The sequence below is a fragment of the Lepisosteus platostomus genome, chromosome 7 (genome assembly GCF_059453375.1).
Source record: "Lepisosteus platostomus isolate fLepPlt1 chromosome 7, fLepPlt1.hap1, whole genome shotgun sequence".
NCBI lineage: Eukaryota > Metazoa > Chordata > Actinopteri > Semionotiformes > Lepisosteidae > Lepisosteus > Lepisosteus platostomus.
In genome coordinates, this window is record NC_142617.1 from 51,567,826 (window position 1) to 51,595,177 (window position 27,352).

General features: G+C 46.1%; 1 protein-coding gene and 1 non-coding gene across 2 annotated transcripts in view; one reads left to right on the forward strand and one right to left on the reverse strand.

The window, feature by feature from the left end:
• Nucleotides 1–17,572: 17,572 nt before the first annotated feature.
• trnal-cag (transfer RNA leucine (anticodon CAG)) lies at nt 17,573–17,655 on the reverse strand. The gene has a single exon. It is a non-coding gene; the product is annotated as a tRNA-Leu (tRNA).
• A 2,758-nt stretch (nt 17,656–20,413) lies between these two features.
• Nucleotides 20,414–27,352, forward strand: part of LOC148659163 (coronin-2B) — a 53,311-nt gene continuing 46,372 nt past the window's right edge. Inside the window, exon 1 of the mRNA XM_088641122.1 lies at nt 20,414–20,718. Coding sequence (XP_088497248.1) covers nt 20,704–20,718 — 15 coding nt within the window. The 5' untranslated portion in view covers nt 20,414–20,703. The remainder of the gene's footprint in view (nt 20,719–27,352) is intronic.

The following is a 27,352-nucleotide window of genomic DNA, read 5'->3' on the forward strand; positions in this document are numbered from 1 at the left end:
AGTTCTTAGTGTCCAGGTGTTCCAAGGCTGTATGCAGAGCCAGGGAGACTGCATCATCCACTAATCTGTTTTTCTGGTAGGGGAACTGCAAGGGGTCCAGGGACTCTGTGATGGAGGAGTTGATGTGTGACAACACCAGCTTCTCCAGGCATTTCATCACTACAGATGTTAATGCTACTGGGCGGTAATCATTCAGGCATGTCACTTTTGCCTTTTTGGGGGTTGGAACAATAGTGTTTTTTTTAAAGCAGGTGGGGACCACGGACTGTGACAGGGAGGAGTTAAAGATGTCCGTAAACACTGTGGTCAGCTTGGCTGCACATGTCCTCAGGATGCGAGGTGGTATCCCATCAGGCCCTGCAGCCTTACAGATTTTCACCCTGTTCAGAGTCTTCTGCACGTCCTGCTCTGAGAGTTTCAGAACAAACTTGCCCTGCTCACTTGGGGTCTTCTCAGCATTGCCCCTGTTCAGAGCATCAAAGCGGGCATAGAAACGGTTCAGCTCATCTGGCAGGGGTGTGTTGTTCGTGTCAATCTCCTGGCTGCAGCCCTTGTAGCCTGTGATTGACTGTAATCCCTGCCACAGCCTTCGGTTGTCAGCACACTGCGTTTCAAATCGCACTCTCTAGCTCCATTTGGCGCGTTTTATGGCTTCCTCTAATGCATACCGTGATTTCCTGTACAGCTCTTTGTCCCCCGATTTGAACCCGGTGGATCTATCTTTAATTTTATTGTGAATGTCGTTGTTGAACCACGGTTTCTGATTGGGAAATGACCTAATTTTCATTTCTGGCACAAAAATGTCGGTGCAGTATTTAATATAGCTGGTGACCGCGTCCGTATACTCATTTAAATCTGTGTCGGTAGCTCTGAATGCGTCCCAGTCTGTACTATCAAAGCAGTCTATTAACCTGCTTTCCACCTCCTCAGACCAACAACGCGCTGACCTGTTCGCAATGGGGGAGGTCTTCAGCTTCTGTTTGTACTCAGGAAGCAACAGGAGAGCGATGTGGTCCGACTTACCGAAACTCGGTTTGGGAAGCGCTTTGTATGCTCCTTTTCTTGTTGTGTAGCAGTGGTCCAAACTATTGCCTCCTCTTGTCAGTACAGTGACATGCTGAATGTATTTTTGCAGAACTTTCCTCAGATTGCAGTGGTTGAAGTCCCCAACTACAATTGAGACAGCTTCTGGGTGGGAGTTTTCATGCTTGTTGATAATGTCGTGGAGTTCACTATGTGCTGCTTCCACGCAGGCTTGAGGTTGAATGTAAACAGTTGTGATAATAGTGGCGGAAACCTCCCTCGGCAAATAAAAGGGTCGACATTTTATGGTCAGGTGTTCTAGATTCGGCGAGCAGGATTTAGAGATTACCTTCACGTCGGTGCACCACTTGCTGTTGACCAGGAAGCAAACGCCTCCGCCTTTGTGTTTGCCGGTTGCTTGGTGGTTTCTGTCCATGTGGTAAACGGTGAACCCCTTTGGCTGGATGGCGGTGTCCGGGACGCATGCATTCAGCCAGGTTTCAGTGAAGGCATAAACACAGCATTCTCAGAGCAGGACGTGCAGAAGACTCTGAGCAGGGTGAAAATCTGTAAGGCTGCAGGGCCTGATGGGATACCACCTCGCATCCTGAGGACATGTGCAGCCCAGTTGACCACAGTGTTTACGGACATCTTTAACTCTCCCTGTCACAGTCCATGGTCCCCACCTGCTTTAAAAAAAAAAACACTATTGTTCCAACCCCCAAAAAGGCAAAAGTGACATGCCTGAATGATTACCGCCCAGTAGCATTAACATCTGTAGTGATGAAATGCCTGGAGAAGCTGGTGTTGTCACACATCAACTCCTCCATCACAGAGTCCCTGGACCCCTTGCAGTTCCCCTACCAGAAAAACAGATCAGTGGATGATGCAGTCTCCCTGGCTCTGCATACAGCCTTGGAACACCTGGACACTAAGAACTCGTATGTGAGAATGCTGTTTGTGGACTACAGTTCAGCATTCAATTCCATCATACCCCGTCAACTGGTGACAAAGCTCAGGGGATTAGGTCTGTGCAACTCTGTCTGCAACTGGCTGCTGGACTTTATCGAGAGACCACAGATGGTGCGGATAGGCAATAAAACATCAACACCACTCACCCTGAGCATTGGAACCCCACAAGGCTGCTGTCCGAGTCCAAGGTTGTACTCCCTGTTCACTCACGACTGCACAGCAAGACACGGCAACAACCGCATCATTAAGTTTGCAGATGACACCACTATAATAGGACTGATCAGTGATGATGACGAGTCCACTTACAGGGATGAAGTCATACAGCTGCTTAGGTGGTGTCATAGCAATAACCTGGACTTGAATGTAAAGAAAGCATCAACCTTCTACCAGGGCTCCACCTCCACACTGGACACACCCCTGCATAATGCCACAAATAATAATCTTTGTTTTTAAATTGTGCCTTTAAAAGTGGCTTCTCACAGTTCTTTACAGAACAAGAAATAAAAACATTGAGAAGAGATAATAAATGGGGATATGGAATACAGTAGAAAAGCAAAGTGGCACTGAGAACCAGTTAAATTTCCACCTAAAAAAATATAGGGTTTTCAGTATAGGTATGATGGAGCAGTGGGAAGGCGATTCGCCGATATCTTTAGGGATAAAGTTCCAGAGCTTTGGTGCACAGCAGAAGAAGTCCTGTCACCCATAGAGCAAAGATGGGTTTTGGGGACAGACAGTAGACTGGAATTAAACAAATGAAGGTTACGAGGTACAGATACTGAGGTGCCAAACAATGCAGAACCTTGTAGGCGAGCATGAGGATTTTGAAATCAACATGAAAGCTGACAGAAAGCATATCAAAGGACTCCAGGATAGGAGTAATGTGATCACTTGCATTAAACCTGATCAGGATTCTGGCAGCCGAATTTATACATACTGTCGTTTGTTTAGTGTGGACTTAGACACCACACTGAGTATGGCATTTACAGTAGTCAATTCCAGAAAAGACTAATGTGTTGACCAGCTTTACAGCAACAACACAGGACCTAGTTCAAGAAGGTAACTGTATCAGCATGCATAGGCTGCAAAGGAACAAGTAAAGGTTTATTCCATGCTGAAAAGAGAAGAAAGGAAACCCAACATTTTGGCTGTGGAGCCTTCTTTGGGACACAGAAAAGGTGTGGAGGCAATATGCATTGTGAAGAGATTGCGATACTGGAAGCTGCCAGTCTTGGAGCTAAAAAACTCTAAGAATGTGATGCAAGTTGGGATGAGGCAGGTAATGTGGTTTGGCAGTTTGGTTTAAGCAACGTGTTTATGGTGGAGAATTGGTGTCTGAGGTTATGGGAGAAGTAGCTTGATCTAGCAGATTCTACTGCATCCTTGTCTCCAGAGAAGTGCTCTTTCCTGTTACGCTGGAGACCAGCTAGTTGGAATGTGATGGACCCTATGCGGGTGACGAGATCACGAGGAAGCCATTAACAGGATGTCAAGGACTAGCAAAAAGGTAGAAAACCAGAAGAGAGACAAATCATACAATACCCAAGACAAGATCCAGAAATCAGGGTCAAAAGGCAATCCAAAAGTCCATAAACCAAGAAGCAGTCAAAGGAAAATTGCACTGAGGATCAAACATGCAACTCACCAGGTAAAATCAAATACTGAACAAAGCTGGAACAGAGCACAGGGTTTAAGTAGGCTGGAGAGGGGAGGCGTGGTGATGAAGGAGCACTGGGATTGGCTAATGAGGTCTAGTAGATCTACGCCTCCCCTGAGTAAATGAGGTAGGTCGTAGCAGTATAGGTGCCCTCTGGTGGCTGGATGCTGGTACTGTAACACTTCCAAGACTGAAAATGAACATTGAGGCCAGAAATCTGCCACCTGTGTTCCTGTTTACGGGAAACTGCCTTCATAGAGTGAAGCTGGTCAGTGTACCATGGGGTAGAGCAAGAAAAGGAGATGGTTCTAGTTCAGGTAGCTCCTAAGCTGTCAAGGGTAGACAAGAGAGAGCTGTTAAACAAATGTACTTTGTCCCCTGGGAATCAGATTTAGAGAAGCAAGATAAGGAGGACAGAACAGAATTCACAAACATAGCCTCGCCGTCTCATAGATCACCAGTTGCAAAAAGGTAGAGAGCATCAGGGGGAAGAGTGTGAAACAGGAAAATCAAAATTGAAGAGAATAGCTAAGAGATCAGAGGCCTAGTTCAAGGTAAGAGAAGTGAGAAACAAAAGATCTATCAATCCATTGACCAGTGATTTGAACATAGTGGCTAGATTTCTCGTTTTATAAGCATTCATATTTACATACAGTACCATCTGCTCCAGGTCTTGTGACCACTCACAAATACCACTCACTCACAAAAAAAGTATTTTCTCAATGGGATGGCTGCAGCTTGACTCTGTCCCTGCTGGCTTTTGATCACAGTCACCCAGGGGCTCAGAGCAGACACAACGCTTTGCCTCATCTGCCACAGGAGAATTCTACACTGACTAGCTTTTAAGGATGTGGCATCACTCCTGTAATATGATCACTGCCACTGAGCCCTGTTACATTAATATGCAAGATGTGCTTATCTGAAGAATTAAATATTGAGCAGTGGATCTACGAGGATACTACTTTGACTAATTAGCTTCTGCCGTGTCACTGCTACTGAGTCATGACACTTTGTAGTGTCACATTACAAAGTATGACCCTGTACCCTATCTCTCCATGCTTTACAATGCTATTATCATGATTCCTTGTGTTTTATTGTACGTTATGACACTGAAGTGCATTGGAAGGCCAACATCATTCAGACACAAAGTCTTCAAGAGGTAAATAAGAGATCCCACTAGGAATGCATCAAACCCCATGTGGAACACAGAACCTACACTGAGGGAAAGCAGGGAAGCCGAGCTTGATGGACAGACCTGAAGAGAAGTGTCAGATCTGTAAAAGCACAATTAAAGCCAGAAAACAGACAGGCTCACTGTACAAGATGAAGGAGGTGGCAATAAAGTTCTACAATATTCTATTAACACCCTAGCTCACACACACAGGGCGCATTCAGCCCGTTTCCAATTAATATGTACGTTTCATGTGACTATCTGCACCGTGAAAGCCCAGCTACTACTTTCCAGCTGGAACAGGAGAGGATATTTTAATTTTTACTGTATACAACTCGTGCCAATACCAATGGAAAATTTCACTGTTATGTGAAATATTGAATACGGATTATAATAAAAAAAAGAGAGAGAGAGAAAAAAAATGCGACCCAGTCTGAGCGGGTGAGTCATGCTGACTTCTCCAGATTCCTGGCAGGCGTTCAGCACGACTGGCCTGGGCCAGGCTAAGTGGAAAGAGACAGCCTCCACGCTTCGCCGAGGGAGTACCTCGTACAGCAGCACACGGCTCACGAGCGCAGCCTTTCCCACCGCACTCCGGTCACACACGCGGCACGCACCACACCGCTGGCGGGCACGCTGCAAGCACACCCAGCGCGCACGCTGGCTGCCCGCACACGTTCGCTCCGCTCACAGCGCAGAAGCCACTGAGACAGGCTGACCGGCTGGGGCTGATTCAGTTTCAAGCTCGGGGATTGCGCCGGGACGGGGCTTAGCTACCGAGCCAGGGTTAAGGCTACTCTAAGGCTAGCAGGCCTTTGAGGAATCCCCAAGCTTTGTTTCCCCTTGTGCTCTTCCTAAGTAGGGCAGGGGTCAAAGGAAAAGGAAGGTGGAAGTGCTGGGCATCTTTCTGCAAGTGGAGTTCCCAGTTGAGAAAACAGAAAACTTGACTAAACTGGGTGTTCTGTTACAGCATCGTGCACAGAGGTCCTAACATTTAAACCAAAGGGACCTCATCCAGTCTCTTCTGGAAAGGACCCAGGGCATCAGCTTCAACAACATGGCGGGGAAGCTGGTTTCCTACTCCCACCACGCCGCGAGTCAAGAACTGTCTCCTGTTCTCAGTTTTCAATGCGCTTCCACAGAGTTTTTTACTCTGTGTCCTGCTGGTGGCTTCACTGGTCTTTTTGAAAAAGCCTGGCAAATGACATTTTATGTACTGTAGGTGCAGGATGTTTATAAACCCAGAGCTTGAATAGATCATGTAATAAGAGCGACTGTTTATGTTGATACATTATTTTCATCTTCATGACCCTCATAAAGCAATCAAAGGCAAACAGAATGCAAGAATACACAGTATATTAAGAGTGTAGAAAGTAATTAAACAGATTTAGACTGGACAATGCACTAATAAGGCCTCGTTTAGACTGTTGTGCACAATTTTGGTCACCACGTTACAAAAAAAGATATTGGTGCACTGGTATCAGTCTAGAAAAGACCAGTCAGATGTATTCTCAGGGTTAAAAAATTTAAAGAACTTAATCTTTTCAACACTGAGAAAAGAAGACTACAAGGTTTCCTGAGTAAAGTATTCGATATCCACAATGGATTTCTTAAGAACAATAGTGAAAACCTAACCAGAGAACACAGGGGGGAAACATGCAGTTAAAACAGGGATCAGGAGGCAGTTAGCTACAGAAATGTAGTAGGGGTATGGAACCCAGCCACGCTGTTGTAGATGATACCTTGGGATTTTGTTTCCAAAAATGGCTGGATGAGTTCCCTCAGATTAATTAAATACTACTAAAAACCAAAGATGCTAGATAGGTTGCAATCCTGAGGAGGTTGTATCATGAGCCGCTGTAAAAATGGGTTAGAAAGGAGACAGACAACAGGAGGTCTGGGAGCAGGAGAGGCTGAATTCCCCCAGACTTGCCAAAATCTAGTGTGGCATTACACAGGGCTTGTTCAGTGTGGGGGAGCAGCCCTGGTCTAAGGGTGACACGTTGCCTTGACAACCACAGCTGAGGCGGTTAACCCTGGATGAGCCACAGCTGTGGGAGCCGTTTAAGACCATGCTCGCAGGGGCCAGCAAGCAGGACCTCAGTCCTGAGTGAGCTGCAGCTGAGAGAGGAGGTTTAGGATGAGTCTCCTATATGTGAGGCTCGACTAGGAGGGAGAGAGCCAGGTCAAAGCAGATGTAAGACGCTGCTGGTGCAACTGTGGCTAAAGGCGCGTCTGCCAGGAGAACTAGTCCCACACACCCTCTCTTAGCTGCAGCTAACTTAGGACTAGAGTCCTGCTTGCTGGTCCCTGCGAGCAAGTGTTCAGCACGCTCTGGAACGGCTCCCACAGCGTGGTTCATCCAGAATGATCCGCCTCAGCTGTGGTCGCCAAGGCAACACATCACCCTTAGACCAGGGCTGCCCCTCGCAATGCCACGCTGGGAAAGGCCTTTACATGCATTTCTGCACGGCCATCTAAACTGAGTAATGAATGCATTCCACCGTGTTCTCTGCCTCACGTTAAACTTAAACTAGAATTATAATAATAATTATTATAATTTCTTACACTTCTATAGTGCTTTTCTGGACAATCCACTCAAAGCGCTTTACAGGTAATGGGGACTCCCCTCCACCACCACCAATGTGCAGCCCCACCTGGATGATGCGATGGCAGCCATAGTGCGCCAGAACGCTCACCACACATCATCTATCAGTGGGGAGGAGAGCAGAGTAATGAAGCCAGTTCATAGATGCGGATTATTAGGAGGCCATTGGTAAGGGCCAATGGGAATTTGGCCAAGACGCCGGGGTACACCCTTACTCTTTTCGAGAAACGCCCTGGGATTTTTAATGACCACAGAGTCAGGACCTCGGTTTTACGTCTCATCCGAAGGACGGATTATAATTTTCAATAAAAATAATCAGACTGATCTGTTAACGCGTACGAGGGTATCAGTTTACAACTGGCCGGTGAGGGATCTGTACGCTAACAGCAGAGGAGACTGTCTCTAGTGCAGTATCCTTTTCCAGTTTTCAGCAAAGCTAAGCCACAGACATCACTCTGATCTCATTCACTGTCAGTATCAGCTTAAACAAGGCATCCACTTCCACTAAGCCTGTCTTCAGTTGTGTGTAAAAAGGGAAGAAAGCCATTTTTTCCATATCTTTATGGAAAAGCTATTCCTGCAAGACATTATGGACATAATGATTAGGTTCCTGCAGAGCTAAGTGTAATTATTTATTTCAGGTTTGCCACTTAAACACCAAGTTGAGCTCTTCTAACCGGAGTTTTAAATGCACACCATATGATGGCGTATCAGCAGATAATGTATCAGATTTTGTGGCCAAGACCTTCTGAAAAAATGAAGTAGCAATCCAGAGTGATTTTGTCGCATATTTGGCTTTGGCTGCCACAGTTTTCAGCTCAGTTCAGGCTCAAATTGCATGTTTATTTTTGCACCCACCAAGGTTTTCCACCCTCCTCTTTCCGATCTGCTCGGGGAGAAATTCAGTCACCAGCAGCAGTGAGCTTGAGGGCTGGCTTAATGAGGCTCGGTGGGTTTGCCTTTGAAGGGACTGGGGGAATCTGGACGGCACCGGGACGCAGAGTGTGACTTCAGAGCAGACCAGTAAAGCCTGTTTCTAGTATGATTACTCTGCAGTCTTAATCCCTGTTCATTGTCACACCGTCTACCAGCTGTGGCCCTCCCATGTCAGCGTTTAACACCAGCAGGTTCCAAACCAGAGGAGGCTGCAAAGGAACTAGTAAAGGTTTATTCCATGGTGGAAAGAGAAGAAAAGAAACACAATGTTTCGGCTGTGGAGCCTTCTTCGGGTGTCAGGACAAGGATCTTGTCTTGGGTATCGTATGATTTGTCTCTCTTCTGGTTTTTGACCTTTTTGCTAGTCTTTAGACCTCGAATTCGGATTTCACTGATCAACCTGTTAACGGCTTCCTCGTGATCTCGTCACCTGCATAGGGTCCATCACTTTCCAACTAGCTGGTTGAGAAACACTCAAGAAGAGCACTTCTCTGAAAACAAGGATGCAACAGTCTGTTAGATCAAGCTACTTCTCCCACATCATTGAAAACAACCATAATGACCCCAGACATCAATTCTCCACCATAAATGTTGCTTCAACCAAACTGCCAAGTTACCTGCCTCATCCTTAGTTCCAAGATTGACAGCTTCCAGCATCACAATCTCTTCCTGTCACACATAAGGGGCAGAGACGCGATCTTGTGGTTTGTGCCACAAGCTCGCTGGTTCACTGAAGGGTGTGGTGCAGCTGATGGAGATGGGGAGGAAGGACCTTACCTCCCACAATCCTCTGGGCAGCTGATACTGCAGCCAGAGCAGGAGGTCAATGCTAGAGTATAAAGCGTAAGAGAACTACTGGCCTTGCCTACATTGAGGTTGAAGAACAAGCAGAGCTGTTCTGTACCTTTTGATTGAAGACCACAGGTTCAGTTTAGCCAACACTTTCTGTGATGATTCACTCAACATGTGAAGGACTCTAACCTCCTGTGTTTGACCAGAAGCCTCTCCTGGAGTTCTGGATTCGCAGCAGACTGAAGGCATTTGAATTCTTTGGTCTTGGCAAAGGACAGCTCGGTGGACTCAAGCTGTTAATTCGAAGTAAGTTAGTCAAGCAGAGCGTCTGAGTTAATTTCTCGCCAGTGCTGGAAGAAAACGACAGTATACTGTTCTGCTGCTTCCCCTAACAGGGATTAAACCATCAAGATGAAACCACGCAATCATCAGTTTGACGCTGTAGCACAATCAGACTACGTGAAGAAAACTAGCAACTGCTGGGAATTAGAATGTCACTAAAGGTTGTGTAACGAACAGTTTTTTCCGGACCCTATGCGGACGACACAGTCCGACGGAGTGGGGAAACACTGGGAAAACGTCATGCAGGAAAACGGAGTTGAAGACAGGGGGGCGTGTCCAAGGTGCGCTGGTGCACGGGGGAGGTGTGGCCGAGGCGAACAATCCCAAAGAGTAATCCATAGAGTATCCAAAACACGAAGGTAAATCCAAAACCAGGAGATCCATCAAAACACGACGTTAAAACCACGAAGGCCGGGTCGGAACCGGCGAACAGGGGACAAGGAACAGGAACAGGGGTTAAAACCTTAACGGGACCAGGCGCTTCCAGGTCCCGGACTCGCACGATATGGAAATCAGATGCAGAGCCCGGATGAGCGTCAGCGCCTGGCTTTTAAGGGGGAACGGGAATAGGGATCAGGTGCAAACAAGAGGAGGGAACGAGGAAGAGCTGGAGCTCCCTTAAGAGGAGGGGTTAGCGATCGTGACAGGTTGCTTATGATCTTACACCTGTTCAAGGATATTTTAAAGCAAAATAACACTTGTGAACAGAAAAAAAAGAGTTTGTTTTTCCCTCACTCAGAGGATGTTGTTCATCTTTATACGATATCAAACATCCTGTTTAAAAAGCAAGCCTCCTGCAACAAAATAAGATACCGCAACAAAACTGGACAAATTCAGGATAAAATGGCAATAAGAACAATAACCGATGCAAGGGATTCTGAAATAGAAACTGTGACTAATTTCCTTTACTGAAAAAAATAAAGCGCCTGGAAAACTATCCAATTAAAATAAGAACGCCACACCACCTTTAGAAACGTATCAACATACTCCACATCTAAATTGCTCTGGCAAGTCAATGGGAGAATCCCGCCAAACAGCTGGCGGTCAGAATCATTATAATCGAGCTGGAAATACCGATTCAGGCACAGAGCTCCCATCCCTCCTGAAGAATAGTGATTTAGTGCTCAGATTCCATTCCAGGGCCACGCTGGGGTGTCTGTACCCTCTGTGCGCTGTGGTCTCCTGGCTTCATGGAACATAAACACTCTCCTCCACTAGCACTGACAGCCAAAGCGCTACCCCGTCTCTCTTTATGAGTGTTCAGGGAGTCCCACCGCTGCTGTAAATACAGGCCTTTCTCGTGGCCAACAGCAAGAGCTGCAGGAACGTCACTGCTGGATGTTTTGTAGCTAGAGGTGAAGCTGGGGAGGTGCACCGTACCTACCAAAAGAGTTTTGGTCTCGTGACAGTACCAGAAAGGAAAAAAAAAAAGAAATAGAGCAGTTTGTTCTTTGAGCTCTTGAACACAATTCTCTAAAAGTAGGAGCCTGTGTATTCCAAGCTAAGAAAAACAGGACTCATTCTGCTGCAAAAACATTTGAAGATGACCCTTTTCATTTGCACTGCGGTCTTAATCTTGTTTCCATTCCGATAGTTATGGTAAAAGTACAAATACAGCACAGCACCTTTTGCACACGAATCCTTGCAGGCCTGTTTCTCTGAATGACATTAAATCAGAATTAACGTAGATGGTAAAGGTTATTAATCCTCTGAGCTTGGACTCCTTGACTTAATAAACATCATCTAACAGCTGTTTTTGATAACGGTTTCCCAAAAAATCAGGCTGTGGTTTGTTCTCTGGTACCCTGTGTATATTCTACACTTAATATAAAGCATAAACAAGTGTTGGCTTGTGGCTGTTGGTTTTCCTAAATGTACTGAGCTTTTTTCTCTTCTTTTGTAAATAGCAAATAGGTTTGCTCCAGAGTTTGAAATGGGGCTGCTTTTCAGTCTTGATATATCCCCATCTTCTCTTTTCTGATCAGGGCATACGTTGCTTGAACCTGCACAAAACCATGCAAACAAATAACCTCATGGGCTTAAAACTGGCCCACTTTTCATTCTCCTGAAGAGCATCCAATGTGATCTTTGAAGTCAGTTTGAACATTTTCACAATTTCAAACTCACTTTTCGACATCACAAAGAAGATGAAAGATTTGTGGTTAATTGAGCATTAACACAAAAGGCCTGGTTCTGCAAATAGCTGATCACAAAATCCTCTGAGATGCCGTGATGTGATTAGAAAGGTTTTTCATTGGGATCTAGAATGGAAAATCTAATGAAATGGAAATCCCTGAATAATCAGTGCAATTGCAGCTGTGCCTGGTCAAATTCCCACACTTTCTTACTTCACTCAGGGCTGCTGGTCAGTAGATATGTTGTGTAAAACAGTAAAAATTAGTTTAGCAAAAAAGAATGTGGGGGTATGTCCAAGCCCTGTTAAAGCCAAACATTAGGTTTTTCCAACATTAAAGAAAGAAAGGCTTTCGGTGTGCAAATGAGCTGAGGGATGTGGGTAGGAGGTTTAGAAATTCTAAGATTACCTGGTTTGTAATGACTGGGGGAAAGGTGTGGGGCTCCCTTAGATGACCCATGAGGAGTTTCTCTGGACAAGAATCAACATGGGCTCAACAAAATTCAATAATTTTTCATCGCCAATCCCTATTTAGATAAGTAAAAATAAGAGGCAGTGCTAAAAGCTAAACTGTAAAATTAGGATGAACTGAGTTGGATACTGTGGTCAATTTTCTCAGTTCTAGGAGAATTCTGAGGTTGCTGCTGGAAGAGGTGTTAGTGGGTCCAGGAGGGGGTGCTCACCCTGCAGTCTGTGTGGGTCCTAATGTCCCAGTATAGTGACGGGGACACTATACTGAGAAAAATCCTTCGCACGTGACATAAAACTGAAGTACTGACTCTCTGTGGTCATTAAAAATCCCTGGGCATTTCTTGAAAGGAGTAGGGGTGTTCTGGCCAAATTTTCTCCTGGCTTTTACCTATCATGGCTTCCTAATAATCCCCATCTATGAATTGGCTTCATCACTCTGTTCTCCTCCCCACTGTTAGCTGGTGTGTGGTGAGTGTACTGGTGTGCTCTGGCATCATCCAGGTGTGGCTACACACTGGTGGTGGTGGAGGGGAGTCCCCATTACCTGTAAAGTGCTTTGAGTGGAGTGTCCAGAAAAGTGCTATATAAGTCTAAAGACATATTAGTAGTAGTATTCCTCTCTGTCTCTCTTGGTGAGATTTCATTAAAAAGAGCCACACAGATATCAGGCCTTGTGTGCATGTCAAGTGGTCGCTGTCCCTGGTGCCAGTCCTGGGCTGTACTGAAACTGGAGTTTCACCTCCCTCTAGTCTGTGCTTGGTGCAGTTCTATCAGCCTGTCTAAAGAGTGAAGCTAAACTCTGATGCACAGCTTGCTTTCTGATAGGCTCCCTCTTAGCGTTATGGATACTATACTACAAAAAACTAATTGTAGTCTTGATTTTTAAGAAAAGCCTTCTAGGCCCTTTGTCCATTGTGGATTTTTTTCTCTTCCTTGCACTTTTAAAATAAAGCATGGCTAACATTCCAGTAATGGTTTTGTGAAGAAAATACACATTAATTTCTATTATTTTTCCAGACATATGGCAAACCATTACAGCAAATCTTCCTCTGGAGAAAAGAAAAATATTTGACCCTGTCAGGCTGAGAAACATAACTGAAGAGCTCAGTCTGCCCTGATCAATGGGTTTATCAGCTTGACAGCTTTTTGAACACATGCACAATAAAATGGATGATTTTCCTTCTTACTTTTAGTACTCTTACAGTGTTGCACTAAGGACTGACAAAAGAGGTTGCTTAACTGCTAACACGTGTGTCTCTGTCCTGCAGGTTATTAAAGTGACAGCACTTTGCTGAGCTGAATAGGGCCCTGATCAGCCATTGCAAACAACAGACAGGTTGTCACAGTCTACAGTAATAAGGAACATCGGCCTGCAGTTCCAAAATAAGTCACAGAGAGCAGGTCAATTTACAAGAAATTAAACGATTTATTCATAACATCTTCCTCTTCATCTTGGCCTATTGTCTATCTTCTTCTGCTTTAACTGAGTGTTCATTTTTAAAATTCTTTCCAACAGCAAGGGATCAAATTAAAATGCCATAGGAAATTCATTCAGGTGAAATTAATTATCACATCCATCTCGATCAATTATCTGCAGTGACCTGTCACTGTCTCTCTTTTTTGTTTTCATTCAAAACAGTGTCAAAGTCACTCAGATGGTTGCTGACACACAGATACTTTCCCAGACATTAGATCACCGGGATCAAGGCATTCCATTCCCTGGACAAAGCTGCTAAGGAGTTTTATGAGCATAAAATGCCACGTGGGAACTGTATGCCTAATGTTTCATGTTCAAAACTGTTCCCAGATCTCCGTCACAGGTGAAGACACACAGACGCTGTTTAGACACTCCAGATCAATAAATCACTTGCACCATCACAGGCAGGTGAAATAATAAAAGCTGCTCGAGAGGCCCTCGAGAGTTTATGGTATTGTCAGACAGGCCTGGAAAGAAAAAAATATATATAAGACACTAGAAACTCTTGAGCCATAACACAGGCAAATATTTCAAAAATGTTCTAAAGCTCTTGACAGGAAGCTGGCCTGTAACTCAACACCTTGTGTGTCAAGGCCAGACATCACAAACAATTGTAGAGAGCCTCCCTACAGCATCAGTGCTGATGAACAGACAAATAAACTGGAAATCTAGTTTTTATAATAAAAGATTCCTGGAAACGCTGATTAATCTAAGGGCCATCAGATCTGACTCTGCCTCCTGTCTGCGACACAGACAGTGGTGATTAAACTTGAAGAACTTTTCTAGTTCCAGTGCAGAACCTCCCCCACCTGACTGGATTCATCCTGCACATCACAAATAAGAAAACAAGGAGACCCTCTGAGACTGCTCTTCTCAACGGTACAGATTGCAAGTGTTTGGTTGTCATCCTTGGCTTTAAAATACGACTTCACCCATGATATGCAACCTGAGTTGCAAAGTCTCCATTGCCATTCTGACTTCATTTCATAAATGTCGACAATAACTCTAAATACTCTCCCCCTCAGATTTTCTCAGTTTTGTAGCATCGTGGCTCTGGCCAATAGCAACCCTTGTTAGAGGTAATAACTGGACCTTGTGCAGTTAGTTCCCTTCGCTCTCTCCTGGCCTGCCATTGAGGATTGTTAGTTTCATTTAGAGTTGTGACGTGGGACAGCCAGCATAATAATATGAAGAAGAAGAACACAGTCTTCTCACAGCTGGCTGTGTGTGTGTGTGTGTGTGTGTGTGTTCACGCGCGGTGCTGGCAATCTCACTCTTCTGCTGTGTAAGTAGACCTCAGGGCCTTCAGGGCTCATTTGCTGATAAACTGTAAACAGAGGTGAAATTGCCTCGCGCCGGAATAGGCAAAGAGGGGAGTCTGTGGAAAACCCCGGCAGCAAGCCAGAGTCTGGACCCTCAGGCACCCAAGGAGGTCACCTCCTATTTTTCCGTCTCCCCCCTCTCTCTGTTTCTTTTTTCACTCATCTCTTCCTTTCCCCTGTCTCCTTCCTCCTTTCGTTCTCTCGTCCCCTGTGTGTGCGCGCGGCTCACTCTCTCTCTCCCTGCCGAGAGAGACCCTCTCCGTTCCTCCCTGACCTCCAGGAGCTGTAAACCCCCAGTGGGCTGTCAGAGCCCCCTGCGTGCCCCTCGAGGTGTAACCCGACCCCCCCAGCGTTGAAGGTTCCACTGGATCGACAGTTTCTCAACAGGGATTTGATGGTGAGTCAGTGTTAGCGCTCAGGACGGCAGCCAGCATGCCGTGTCTCATGTCTATCCCCGATGTGTGTGCTCATACAGGAAACAAGCAGTGACAGCCTCAGCTCGAATGGAGAAAGCAGGAGTGCAGGGCACATGAGGACACTGCCCTCTGCTGGCACAAATGGCATCATTCTGGAATCCAGCTGTCCTGGGTTAAAGGAAAGAAATCCCCTTCTAATTCATACAAGGAGGAGCAGAAACCACACATTGTTCACTTCAAGGACATTACTTTTACATTATCAAATGTCACATGAACCATTTTAAAGAGTCCTTGTGGAGTTCTAATCTTTTGTCTGGGTCTTGTAACATATTGGGGTTTTGTTCTCAAACAAAGGTAAACATACTGTATAGGAGAAAGCCTTGTGAATGTTTGTGTGTGTGTGAACCAGGCACATGTCTGCCTAATGAATAAAAACACTTAACACGAAAAACCTGTGAAGGCAGGACTTTAACAACGTGGCAATTCACAATAGGAATCTATATGGCAAGAAGTAATACTAATTCCTTACACTTAATAATCATTCCTTACAAGGCCTGATATCTGTGTGGCTCTTTCTCGCTAATGAAATCTCACCAAGAGAGAGACAGAGAGGAACACTACTTATAATAATTCTTTAGACATATATAGCATTTTTCCGGACACTCCACTCAAAGCACTTTCTAGGTAAGGGGGACTCCCCTCCACCACCACCAAAGTGTAGCTTCACCTGAACGATGCAACAGCAAACATGTGCACCAGTACACTCACCAGCTTTCAGTGAGGAGGAGAACAGAGTGATGAAGCCATGATTGGTATAGACTCCCAATGGGAAATTTAGCCAGGACACTGGTGTAACACACCTACTGTACATCTTTTGTGAATCAACCTGCCATTTTTCATAACCACAGAGAGTCAGGACCTCAGATTTACATCTTATCCAAGAGAAGGCTCCTTTTTTTTTTACAGTAGAGTATATTGGGTTATTAGGACTAACACCGACCACAGGGTGAGCGCCCCCTGCTGGCCCCTCTAATACTTCCTCCAGCAGCAACCTTAGCTTTCCCAGGAGGTCTCTCTTCCAGGTGCTGGCCAGACTCACACCTGCCGAGCTTCAGTGGGGTGTCAGTTGTGACTTCCAGGGTGATATGGCTGCTGTTGAAATCTCTGAAAGAAATTAGCATTGGTTTGGTTTTCGTACTAAACTGCAATCAACATTCTGATGACGGCAGTCTACAGCACCTGATACCTCAAAAGAGTTTGCTAGCAATCCAGTTTGCGAGTCATTCTGTGGATTTTAATGACTAGGGGATTACATAGCTGAGATGGACTTTCTGACTTTAAGTACTCCAAAACTATGTGGCAGTGCATTTAAAACTCAGAACACGAGGCACTTCTTTACCCAAAGGGTTGTGGGAGTAGGGAACAGGCTGCCCAACCATGCTGTTGAAGCTGATACCCTGGCGTATTTTAAGAGATGGCTGGAAAAGGCCTTGGACCAGTTAGCGGCAAACTACCAAACGGGCTGAATAGCCTCCTCTCGTTTGTAACGGTTCTTAATTTCGCTGCTTTGTCTTTAAAACAAGTGACCATAACGCATGACTGTAGGTGCTTGTGTGCGACTCATTTCTTAAGTATTGTTACCGAGCCCGCTTGTGCCCAAGAGAGAAAATAAGGAGGCTACAATGAGCAGAAGGCACAAACCCTTCTACGTTGGGAAGCACTAGAAACAGGGACCTCCAATGTGCTTGAGGACCACACTCAGAGAATGGAGCTACAGAAACCCCGCAGTCCGACACTCCAGGTTTCTCTCAAACTCAGCACCAAGAGTTTCGTATCTGGTGTAGAACACATTCTTCGTAAACATGAGCTGTTTCGCACGATTCAGCTAAGCAACGGCAATTTTGTTCAGTGAAAGACAGAAAACGTGGGCGGGCGAAAAAAGGCGGATAATTGTCATGGCCGCAAACTGACATTACCGTTCCGCTGTAATTACCGCTCCTTAAAATACCGCACGAAGTCTAGGCAAATGAGGCAAACATCCACACATCGCAAGGGCAGAACAGACCAATGTGCCACATAAGTATTATTACAAGCGCGCTAAAATCTTGTAGATTCAGCTGTCTCTGTGTGGAAGCTAATTGTAGTTTAACAAATTCCGGTAACCAGGGGTTTTACCCAGCCTTCCCTGAAAGAAGCCAGACCCCCGATGTGACTGGGTAGCTTGTTCCACACTGCCACATCAAAACACGCTTGTCAGGAGTGGGATTCGAACCCACGCCTCCAGGGGAGACTGCGACCTGAACGCAGCGCCTTAGACCGCTCGGCCATCCTGACGTTAGGAAACGGCCCGGTCCCCAGGTCTAGGGTGAAAACACACCCTTCAAAACTATTTTTTGATTTCCCTAAGTTAAAACTAAACGAAATCCTAAAACGACGAGACCTCAGTTTTCTCTCCGCTTTCGCTTGCAGCCACAGCTGCGTGTGGTGGCTGGTGGGAAACCTCAGCAGTACACACTACTCACCACTAGATGGAGGTGTTGCCTACGATGTCACTGTCCGGACATTTTCCGAATCACCGATTGTGAGGTTAAATTGATATTTAAGAGTTTTGTCAATATTTTCCAGCCTGTCAGTCCTAACCCCATCGAAGAATATCTGATGAAATTTGGCTCAATAAAATAATTGACAGCAATCATAAATGATTTCCATAACATTGCATCTTTATGTTAATAGGGGTATACCTAAACAGCGCGAACATGGCAGCAAGACACCTGTTAAATCGCAACACTGTGATTCGCTATTACCCTGGTTTTACATGGGGATAGCTATTAACAGCATTTTATGTGTAATTGAGAAAATGGAAGATTTTTCTCATTTACTACCATGAAAGGTTATAACTAGTCAAATTTTAAAATTGGAATGATTCGATAGTAAAGGGCAGAATCGAGTAGTGATTAGGGGTTTAGTCTCATAACCAGAAGTCCTTCCAGCTGTATAACGGGGTATCAGCATGGCTGGGGGTAACCTCCTATCCAACAAGGGGGTAACACTTTCCATATCAGCTCCAGACACTGGATAAGCTCTGGCCCAGGTGAGCCCCTAGGGTTCAGTAAACACGTTCTCTGTTTATACTTTTTAACTTTACGGTTTTTCACATCTTATAATCGAATGACCAGCCATGAAGGAACGAGTCCCAGAACAGATCTCTGAACTGAGCAGCAGGAATTAAAGAGACACCCGAGACTCGGGCTTTCTGAGGGCCCTGATATCCGAATTCAGCTCCCGTCTGCTGCAAAACCGAAGTCATGAATGAACACTTCTCTATCCCTTGCAGGCACACACTAGAACCATGCGCACTGAGCGACTAATCCAAAGTCAAGTTCAGGCTGATGGCTCCAAGTGTCTTGTATGCACTTCATAATCTTGTAATTCACAATTCAGGCTAAACACTACTAAGTTAGGGCACGGAGCTACTTTTCACATCCCCTGATTACAGAATCTGCATGCGTGCGACACCAGCATTGCAAGCTGGTAGCGAAGAGGGGTGGGAATGTGCTGTATGAGCTCGTGTGGGGGAGCTGCACACACAGAGCTCTCCCTGCACAGAGCCAGCGGCAGTGTGAGGCAGGGGAGTGCGCGGTCCCCACAAGTCCAGGGAGACAAGGGACCAGGATCACAGGGGGCAGGCGAGACACAGGAAACGCTCCAGCCTTCCGATTCATCCGCTGGGGCTCGGCTCAGGCAGCTGCAGCCTGGGTAAAACAATGAAGAGGTGATTGTGCCTGACCAGGAGACAGCATAGCATGCCTGTTCTCACACCGACTACGTTCTAATAGGGCTAGGGGTACTCAGCCGAGAGCCCCTGTTCAACAAGCAGCGTGGGACTAGGCAAAGAGACATGGCCGTTCATCAGCCTCTGTCTTGTGAAAAGTGCCGAGCTTCCATGTGTTTCCTTGTCTTTGCTCATTGCAGAAGCACGGCAGTTTGGCTATTGTTTCCGCGCCAGCCCCAAAGTGGATTTCCTGGCCAGGACCAAAACAAACCAGCGGAGTGAGAAGAATATACTGTAGGTACTGTAACAGATAGGGTGCCTTCTGAAGGGCAGCACACCCTCAGTGTGGGGGCTGGTGGAGTTACACTCAGGACCCCGGAGGAAACTCCAAGCGCAGTAACCAGAAAACCCAGTTCTCTGCCAACCCCACTACCACCTCCATTCTCACAGTCTCCCTCTCCTTCTGCCTGAAAACAATTGGAGTGTGTTCTGCAGCTATCTCCTTAACTGGGTGATCTGAGTCAGACATCGAGCAGCCTGCCGTTTTCATCCCCGGCAGAATTCACCTTACTTTGGGGACAGGAGCTGGACCTGCCTTCCAAATGTGTTTGACCTTGTTTCAGCCTGAATCAGGGTCACTTCCTCGCCAACGGGTCAACGCCGTTAGCGACATCCCTCTGCAGAACAAGACGGAATACTTTTTTCCTAACAAAAGTTTTTACCTCCAACATTTGTTTTGTTTTTGCATCGCACAGACGTGAGGAGCAAAGGCACATGAAACAGGCGGAACTCCAGCTGTGCTTTTTTAAGCCAGCCTCACTACACCAACCCCACGGGGGCTTTTCAGGAAGACCTTTTGTGTTTTAGGACCAAAGTGGACTCTGAGAAATCGCCAAACATTTTCCTGGGCAGCTGCACAAAAAACACAACACTCTGAGACACCTGTGCAGAATCGCGGAGCAAAGCTTCAGCTGAAAACCACCCCTGGCTGACTGAAGCTTGCGCCACCCACACTACCACACACTGACAATGAACCTGCCCTCTCTTTCTCCCGAGTAAGCATTTCCCTCAAGGCAGTTATTCAGCAACTCCTCTCTCTCGGGCTGCTCCTCTCTCCTGCCGCTGCCCGGTGCCCATCTCCTGTCCTCTGCCTCTCTGGCCGACAGCTCGTCTGCCCGTAGCGTACCTCTCGTCCCCTCCATCCTGTCCTGCCCTGGGCTGCATTGTCCCAGCTCTCCGTGTGCACGCTGACATCACCGAGCAGCGCATCAGTAAGCTACATTAAGTCCGCCTTTAATCAGATTGCGAGGAGAGGGGAGGAGGATGAGAGAGGAGCGTGTGTGGGGAGTGGAGAGAAGGTGGGGGGTGGAGGAAGAGGGGGGGGCTTCTTCCTGTTGTAGTAAAGCACGGTCGCTGATTACTTCACTGCCGCAGCAGCAGTGGCAGCGGACGCAAGCGTTTTCCACTTAGTGAGTGAGAGCAGACTGCCCCCCTCCTTCCTCTCTCTCTCTCCCTGTCGCTCTCTCTCGCTCACGGACCTTGCGATCATCCCAGTCATCCCCACCGCTCAGCGTTCAGAGACGTCAGCTCTCTCCTCTCCGGGATTCTGCATGACTGTCACAAAGGTAAGCAGCTGGGAATGGAGGAGGCAGGGGCAGAGGGAGGGAGGGGTTTACTTATGTGGCTATTGCCCGTTCTGCAGATTGTACTGGAGGAGAGGAGTTTGGGGGGATCTGGCAGGTGTGCTCATGGGTCTGAAGAAAAGGAACTCGTTTGGTGCCTGTCGCCCTGTGTGCATTAGCCCTGTGTCAGCTGGCTGCTCTCTCTTTGAACTCTGACTGCACCAAGTGCTGCCCCTTTGCACAGCAAACTTTTGCGTGGCTGCAAAGCCGTTATTGATGCGTGTACTGTACAATAACCGGAAATGCTGGCTAATTCTCCTTGCTGGGGGTATACGCAAGGATCTGTTGGCTGGTTCTAGCCGCAAGGTGAAAAGAGGACTTAGCCAGTCACAAAGGACTTCATGCTCTGAGTAAGAGAATCAGTGGCGTCTGATCGCGGGCGGAGAGGGGCTGCCGTGAGCAGATAAAGTCACCTGAGTGAACTGGAGCACGGTGACCAGCCTGGGTCAGGCTCCAGCTCACTGGAGAAGCCGCTGCCAGGCTGGAGTCAGCAAGCAGGCCAAATCCTCTCAATTCATTAAAGGAGCAGGGAGATTTGCAGCAAAAACACAGCACAATTAGTATTCTTCTCCCGTGCCACGTATTAACAAGGGTCTAAGTAAAATAAAACCACTCAGATGGGCACAGGAGAGTAACAAAGATCTGAGCAAGCCATTGTGCAAACAAGCGGGGACTGTATTTACTCTGTTCAAAACCCTGAAGGAACCTTTCAGAAAGTACAGGGAAAACAAACTGTCGCTTATGCACCAAGAAAAAAGTCTAGTTACTGGATTAAAGCGCTGTATGGTTACTCCATCCCCCTCTTACACCTTATCCCTCAGAACCTGCTGTCTTTCCCATGCATTTTTAAGTCTTGTGTTTGGATTACTGTACAAAGCTGAGGGCTTGTCAATCAAAGCAAAGCCTGGCTGTCTGCAGCCCAGCAGGCATGTGGGTGTGAATGTGTGTGTGGGGAGGGGGCTGAGTGAGTGGGTGTGCATGTTTCAGAGCTGAGCAGGTTGAGAATCTGATACAATGTGGAAAGGCAGGTGGAATGAATTGGGACAGCAGGCTGGGGCAATGTGTTCCTAGGCCCGCACACCCCGAGTATAATTAAAGGGGAATATGTTTTTGTGCACAGGCCGGCAAGCCTGGAGAGAAAGAGACACAGGGCCCATTCAGTCCTGCGTGATCTTCTCTATCAATAAGATGCGTTAGTAAAAGCAGAGCCAGCCCTAAATGAAACTGATTCCTTCCAGCGAAAGGGAGTAATAACTCTGAAGAGGTTTTTTTGGGGGGTCAAAAGAAGATCTGTGAGCAAATAGTGTGTAGTTGGGCTCTCGCTGTGAGGAATTCTCTTAGAAAAGGCAGAAGAAATCTGATTAAAAATAAAGATACACGATAATATCTCTAGCGAAAACACGCATGCATGATGCCAAGTACTCCATCTGAAAATCATAAAAAACAGTGAATGAAAAATTCAAAGTGTGCTGCTTTTTTGACCTCAATATGAAAAGCCTGTGATTATACAGATTTACAGATTTGTATTACTGTCATGTGAAGCAGGCGAAGAAGGAGCGAGAACCCCATGACAGGAACTGATCAGACACAGAAACCTCATGGGAGAGGTCAAGGTGCAGTGAGGTGGGGGGGAGATATTTTGAATAAATGTCTGAATCTAAATTAGACCCAGGTGTCTAGCTGGAAGAAGAAGTGACATTTCCCACTGTACCCTCTAACAAACTGTCAGATCAGCACCCCTTAAGTAGACAGGATGCATCTGTAGAGTACTCACCTCCATCAGCTACACAGAGAGAAAAGAGAGGCAGTGAGACAGAAGGATTCATTAAAGATTGCAGGAAGTAAAATGAGCGAGTCATGTCAAACAATAATGTTATTCTTACAGCAGCACTCAGTGGCAGAAAGTGTTCCCACTGACTTGTAATTTACAGCAATCGCCGATACCAGCTGCTCAGTCAGTGATGAGGAAAGCGCCGATCACTCTGTAAAATATACCAATCCCTGCTGCGCACCACTCTCACAGGAGAAAATCACTGCCGTTAAGAAAGAAATTGCTCCAAATTGTATCAGCAAAGAATACTGAATCTGAATCTGAATGTTTAAACCTTTGTGTTTAAGGCACAGCTCATTCACCAGGTAGAGAGCACTGAATTGAAGATAAGTGGTAAGACACTTTGTTTGTCCAGGCATGGAGGAATCAGCCTTACACCTCTGCATAATAAGTGCACACAGGGCAGCAAGAAAAGATCTACATGAAGCAGGATGCACAGCGATTTGCAACAATGCGTTAGATACATTACAGCACATAAAAGCGAGCAATAGTGTACGTACTGTAGACTCACATGATATTTTTTAAACCTTAAATATAAGCAATGGACATGTGCTGCTATCTCTATTTACTAAACAAATCTGTAACATAAATGTCTCGCTTTTAAGAAAACATGCTAGCTGGCAAGAGAAGCAGTAAGCCTGGGTGTTATTGTGACTTCTGTGGTTATGATGTAGGTCAGCCCACCATATTAAAATAATTCACCCCACCCTCAAATGTGAAATTGTCCCATTTTCCTACTGGACTTTTTTTACTGGTATGAACTAAAATGCATGTGGTATGCATGTCTCTCTCTTCAGCATTGAGCACCTGCGTCTGGCCCTGTTGATGTGCAAAGCTTTTGTACTTGCTTTTTGTCAGCTTCCTAAGAAGTCTTCTTTGTTGCAGGATGGACAGGTTTACAGAGTAAATGTCACTCACTTGTATGTGAGTTTCAAAGGAAATATTTGCCCTGTTCGCCCTGTGCTGTCAGATCAATATTTATATATTTACACTTTAGGCTGGCTGGTGAGCTTTTGCAGTAACACGTAACGAGCACATCGTGCTGTTGCAGGAGAGTGCATGCAGAAAGAGCCCTGTCTGCACTCACAAGGTGATTCTGAAGGATATACAATAGTCCAGGATCTACGCATTTACTGTAGACACCAAATGGGGACGCAGTGCCTGCTGGAAGAGTACAATTAGCACATCTCCATACTCAGCCATGGCAGTTGTGCTCCAGCACACGATAAAATAAAAGTCAAACCATGCCTGAGCCACACAGACAGTGCAGCTTTAAAATCTGTTTACCATGAATTCCTGGCCTGGGAACAGAGACGTATTGTTAGAGGAGACTGCGCTGCTGTGTGTGACGCTGATTTTAAATTCTCAGTCTGAGAGCGGAGCGGGCCTGGGGCTAGGGCTGGGAGGAACCAGACGCAGAGTTTCGCGTGTTCCCGAGCGAGACCCTGGGGCCCACAGGATCTCCATTGTTCTGCGTAACCATGAACCTGCAACCACTGTCCGGAGCGACAAACTCAGTGGGTGCAAGTGCCCCGCTGGTTCTTCCCCTGGGTTAACAGCGCTGCGTTGTGGTTGACCAAGGCAAGAAAACAGCTCAGCTTAGCCCTGGCAGCATGTCATCATTAATCACAGTAAAGGGTACTGTGGTATTACAGTACTTTGGTACTATGGTAATAAATACCAAACCATCGCAACACTTGCAACCACTACGGTGCCATGTTTTCTTATGGCCTACATCATGGAACACTGTGGACTAGTTCAGTGATTTCCAGACTGAGCTATGATCATTGCTCCTGCTAATTCTAATTGCTGTGATTTGTCACTGCCTACGTTAAATCCATGCCTAGGAGCTTTTCCAATCCGACCCAGAGTGTTTAGAAAGTTCTAACAGTTACTAGGCCTCAGGTGTCTCGGTCAACAACATCTGGGTGAGTTTGAAGTTACTGACCCTTCTCGCCCAACCTCATCTCCAGTTTAGTTTCATGACACTGAAACACCTTGGAAGTGGCAAAAAATGGCTTCTGGGTGTACTTCCTGTTGCAGAGCAACTTCTGAAGCTCAGGCAACTTTTGTCCCTCCAAAAAGCCGCAGTGAGAAGCAGCCGTGGCAGTGGAGCCCTGTAAGACTGAGAAACGAAGTGCCGGTGTGTCCGCACACAGAGAGGCGGCTGGGTAAGGGTGACAGCGTGGCGGATGGATCGTAGCTGGTGGGCTGGGGGCCAGAGACACAGCTGCAGTGAACCGTGGGGCCAAGGGCTGTGGTCTCTGTGCCTTCCTGCTCGGCTCTCTGGGAGACAGACATCTCTGAGGATCCAGGCCTCAGCTGCTCCTGACACGCAGGCAGACCCCTCTTGCCCTGGGTTAACAAGGGACTCGCATCACTTAACATCTGAGCCCTGCTGTCCCTGAAGACGGGGCCACCCCTCCCCTCCCTCCTTCCTGTATCCTGCAAGCGCACGCACACGGAAACACACACACTCGCGCACATGGACACAGACACAGGGACACACACACACTCACACAAACACACTTACCCACAAACATACACACACTTACACACACAGACACATGCACACACACACACGCACACTAGAAATAGACGCCTTAACGATGTTAGTGTCTACAGATTGAATCTGCCAGATAGGGGCAGTTCAGAACATAAGAACGGTTCAGTCCATCTAGCTCAGTAAGTAAGTAAAACACTACTTGCTTTTGCTCAGTTAGTTAATTTAATCTTAAACATGCAAACCTTTGTGCTTTAGTAGTACAACTTATGCAATAGTGAGCACCTTTAAAGACCTGAAGTGAACCAACCAGCTATGCAATGAAGGTATTTTTGGTCACAGAGCACAATTACAGCCACCCTGTCAGAGGGCATTGCAAATTGACAGCGAACGGCAATACAGCAAGCGTTTGTTCCAGTTTGATCAGAGTTCAATCTTGGTGTATTTTATGTGGGACACAGCATTCTGTTGCTATCTGTGTGCCCAGAAAGAAGGTTTTCCCTTCAATCCTGAAAGCAGGGTATTCCTAATATGTGGTTAGAGCTGCAGAATAGCTGCAAGTTTGCCTGTGGAGCTGAGGAGTGCCTGTAATGGGGAGATTGGTGGAGAGTGCCTGAATCAGCAGCCAGTCAGGGCTGCAGCTGTGTCACCGCTGGCAACAGGTACTTTTGTTTCCACGGAGACTATGTTCATTTTGTTATGGACAGGTTTCTGACCATCTGGAGAAAATCATCGAGGGTAGAATTATTTGCAGCTCTGGCTCAGATACTAAGGAATAAAGAAAGCTGGCTGGTGAGAAGAATCTCCAATAGCTTTTAAGTCTAAAGAGACCTGAGGTGGTGGCAATACTTACATTTTATTTTACACAGGGATTTGAAAGTGTGAAATGATTACTTTTGTTAAAAATGTAAGACTTGAGGCCTTTCAGCCGTACATATTCATTGTGCCTTCTCGTTTACAGATATTTTAATAAAATGCAAAACATATTCAGTGCAGATATAATGGCTCAGTATAAAAGTACAGAATCTGATTCGGTCCTGTTTCCCCTTGCTTGAAGCTGCTCACGATGTAAATCCTGATTGAGTCTGATTGCAGCCATTGGTCAGTAAGCATTAACCTACCTTACGCCACGCAGTCTGAATGATCTGCATTACAGTCGGTAGGGCTCTTCAATGCCGGGAGCTGAACCTCAGGCACCAATCATCCTAATTACAGAGCAGAGTCCATGCTGAACAAATGAGAGATTGAGTCTTTTTTCTTTTTTGGGGGGAGGGAAGGGGGCTGTTAAAAAAGTTGCACATCATCCGAAAGTATTCATCCTCCTGTGAAGACATTCAGTTCTGATGAGCTCACTTGTGTGTCTGAAAACTGGCCCATTGTGCAACCCCTCACAAGGACAGTACAGCCCTGTGGGGTACAGGCAGTGATTATTACTGGGGAAGCTTAAATTGTTCACTATTTTACCGTGTGCAGAACTCTTCATGTAAATTATTTAAGGGGCGATATCTCTACCAAATAGACAATGCCACTATTTTCAGCTTGCTCATCCAAGAGCATAATCATTTTTCCCATTATTTAAATAACAATACAATTCTTTGCAGACAATTCTTTACCCGACTCCTGTCAGGAGATTATTTTACCCCACATCACCATACATTTACATCTTACTTACATCTTACATCAAAACCAGGCGCACAATTAGAAACTACAGTAGATACTGCAGTGTTGTCGTTGTGTTTTGTTGTCCCAGTAACTGTCTTGACAATGGAACTAGTAAAGGTTTATTCCATGCTGAAAAGAGAAGAAAAGAAACACATTTCGACTGTGGGGTGTTCAACTTCACACCTGAAGAAGGCTCCACAACCGAAACATTGTGTTTTTCTTCTCTTCTCAGCATGAATAAATCTTCACTTGTTCCTTTGCAGCCTACACATGTTGACGCAGCTACCTACTTGAACTACTAACGTTTTGACAATGCTGACAAACATGTACTATACACCTGCTTTGAGAAGCAATTCCAGTGCTGTGTTGGCACAAGAAAATTGTTTCAGTTTTTGTTGCGCTTCAAGAGTTAATCACTACTCAGGCTTTGAGCGCTAGGAAGCAATTGAATTCTTGCCCAAGCTCTTACGAGGATTTCAGTCAAAGCACAAAGCACAAGTTCAAGTTTCACACATTGCAATTTCTGTGATCCCAGCATTGATCTACTGGGATCACGTTTCCTTGTAAACATTCTGTCTCTC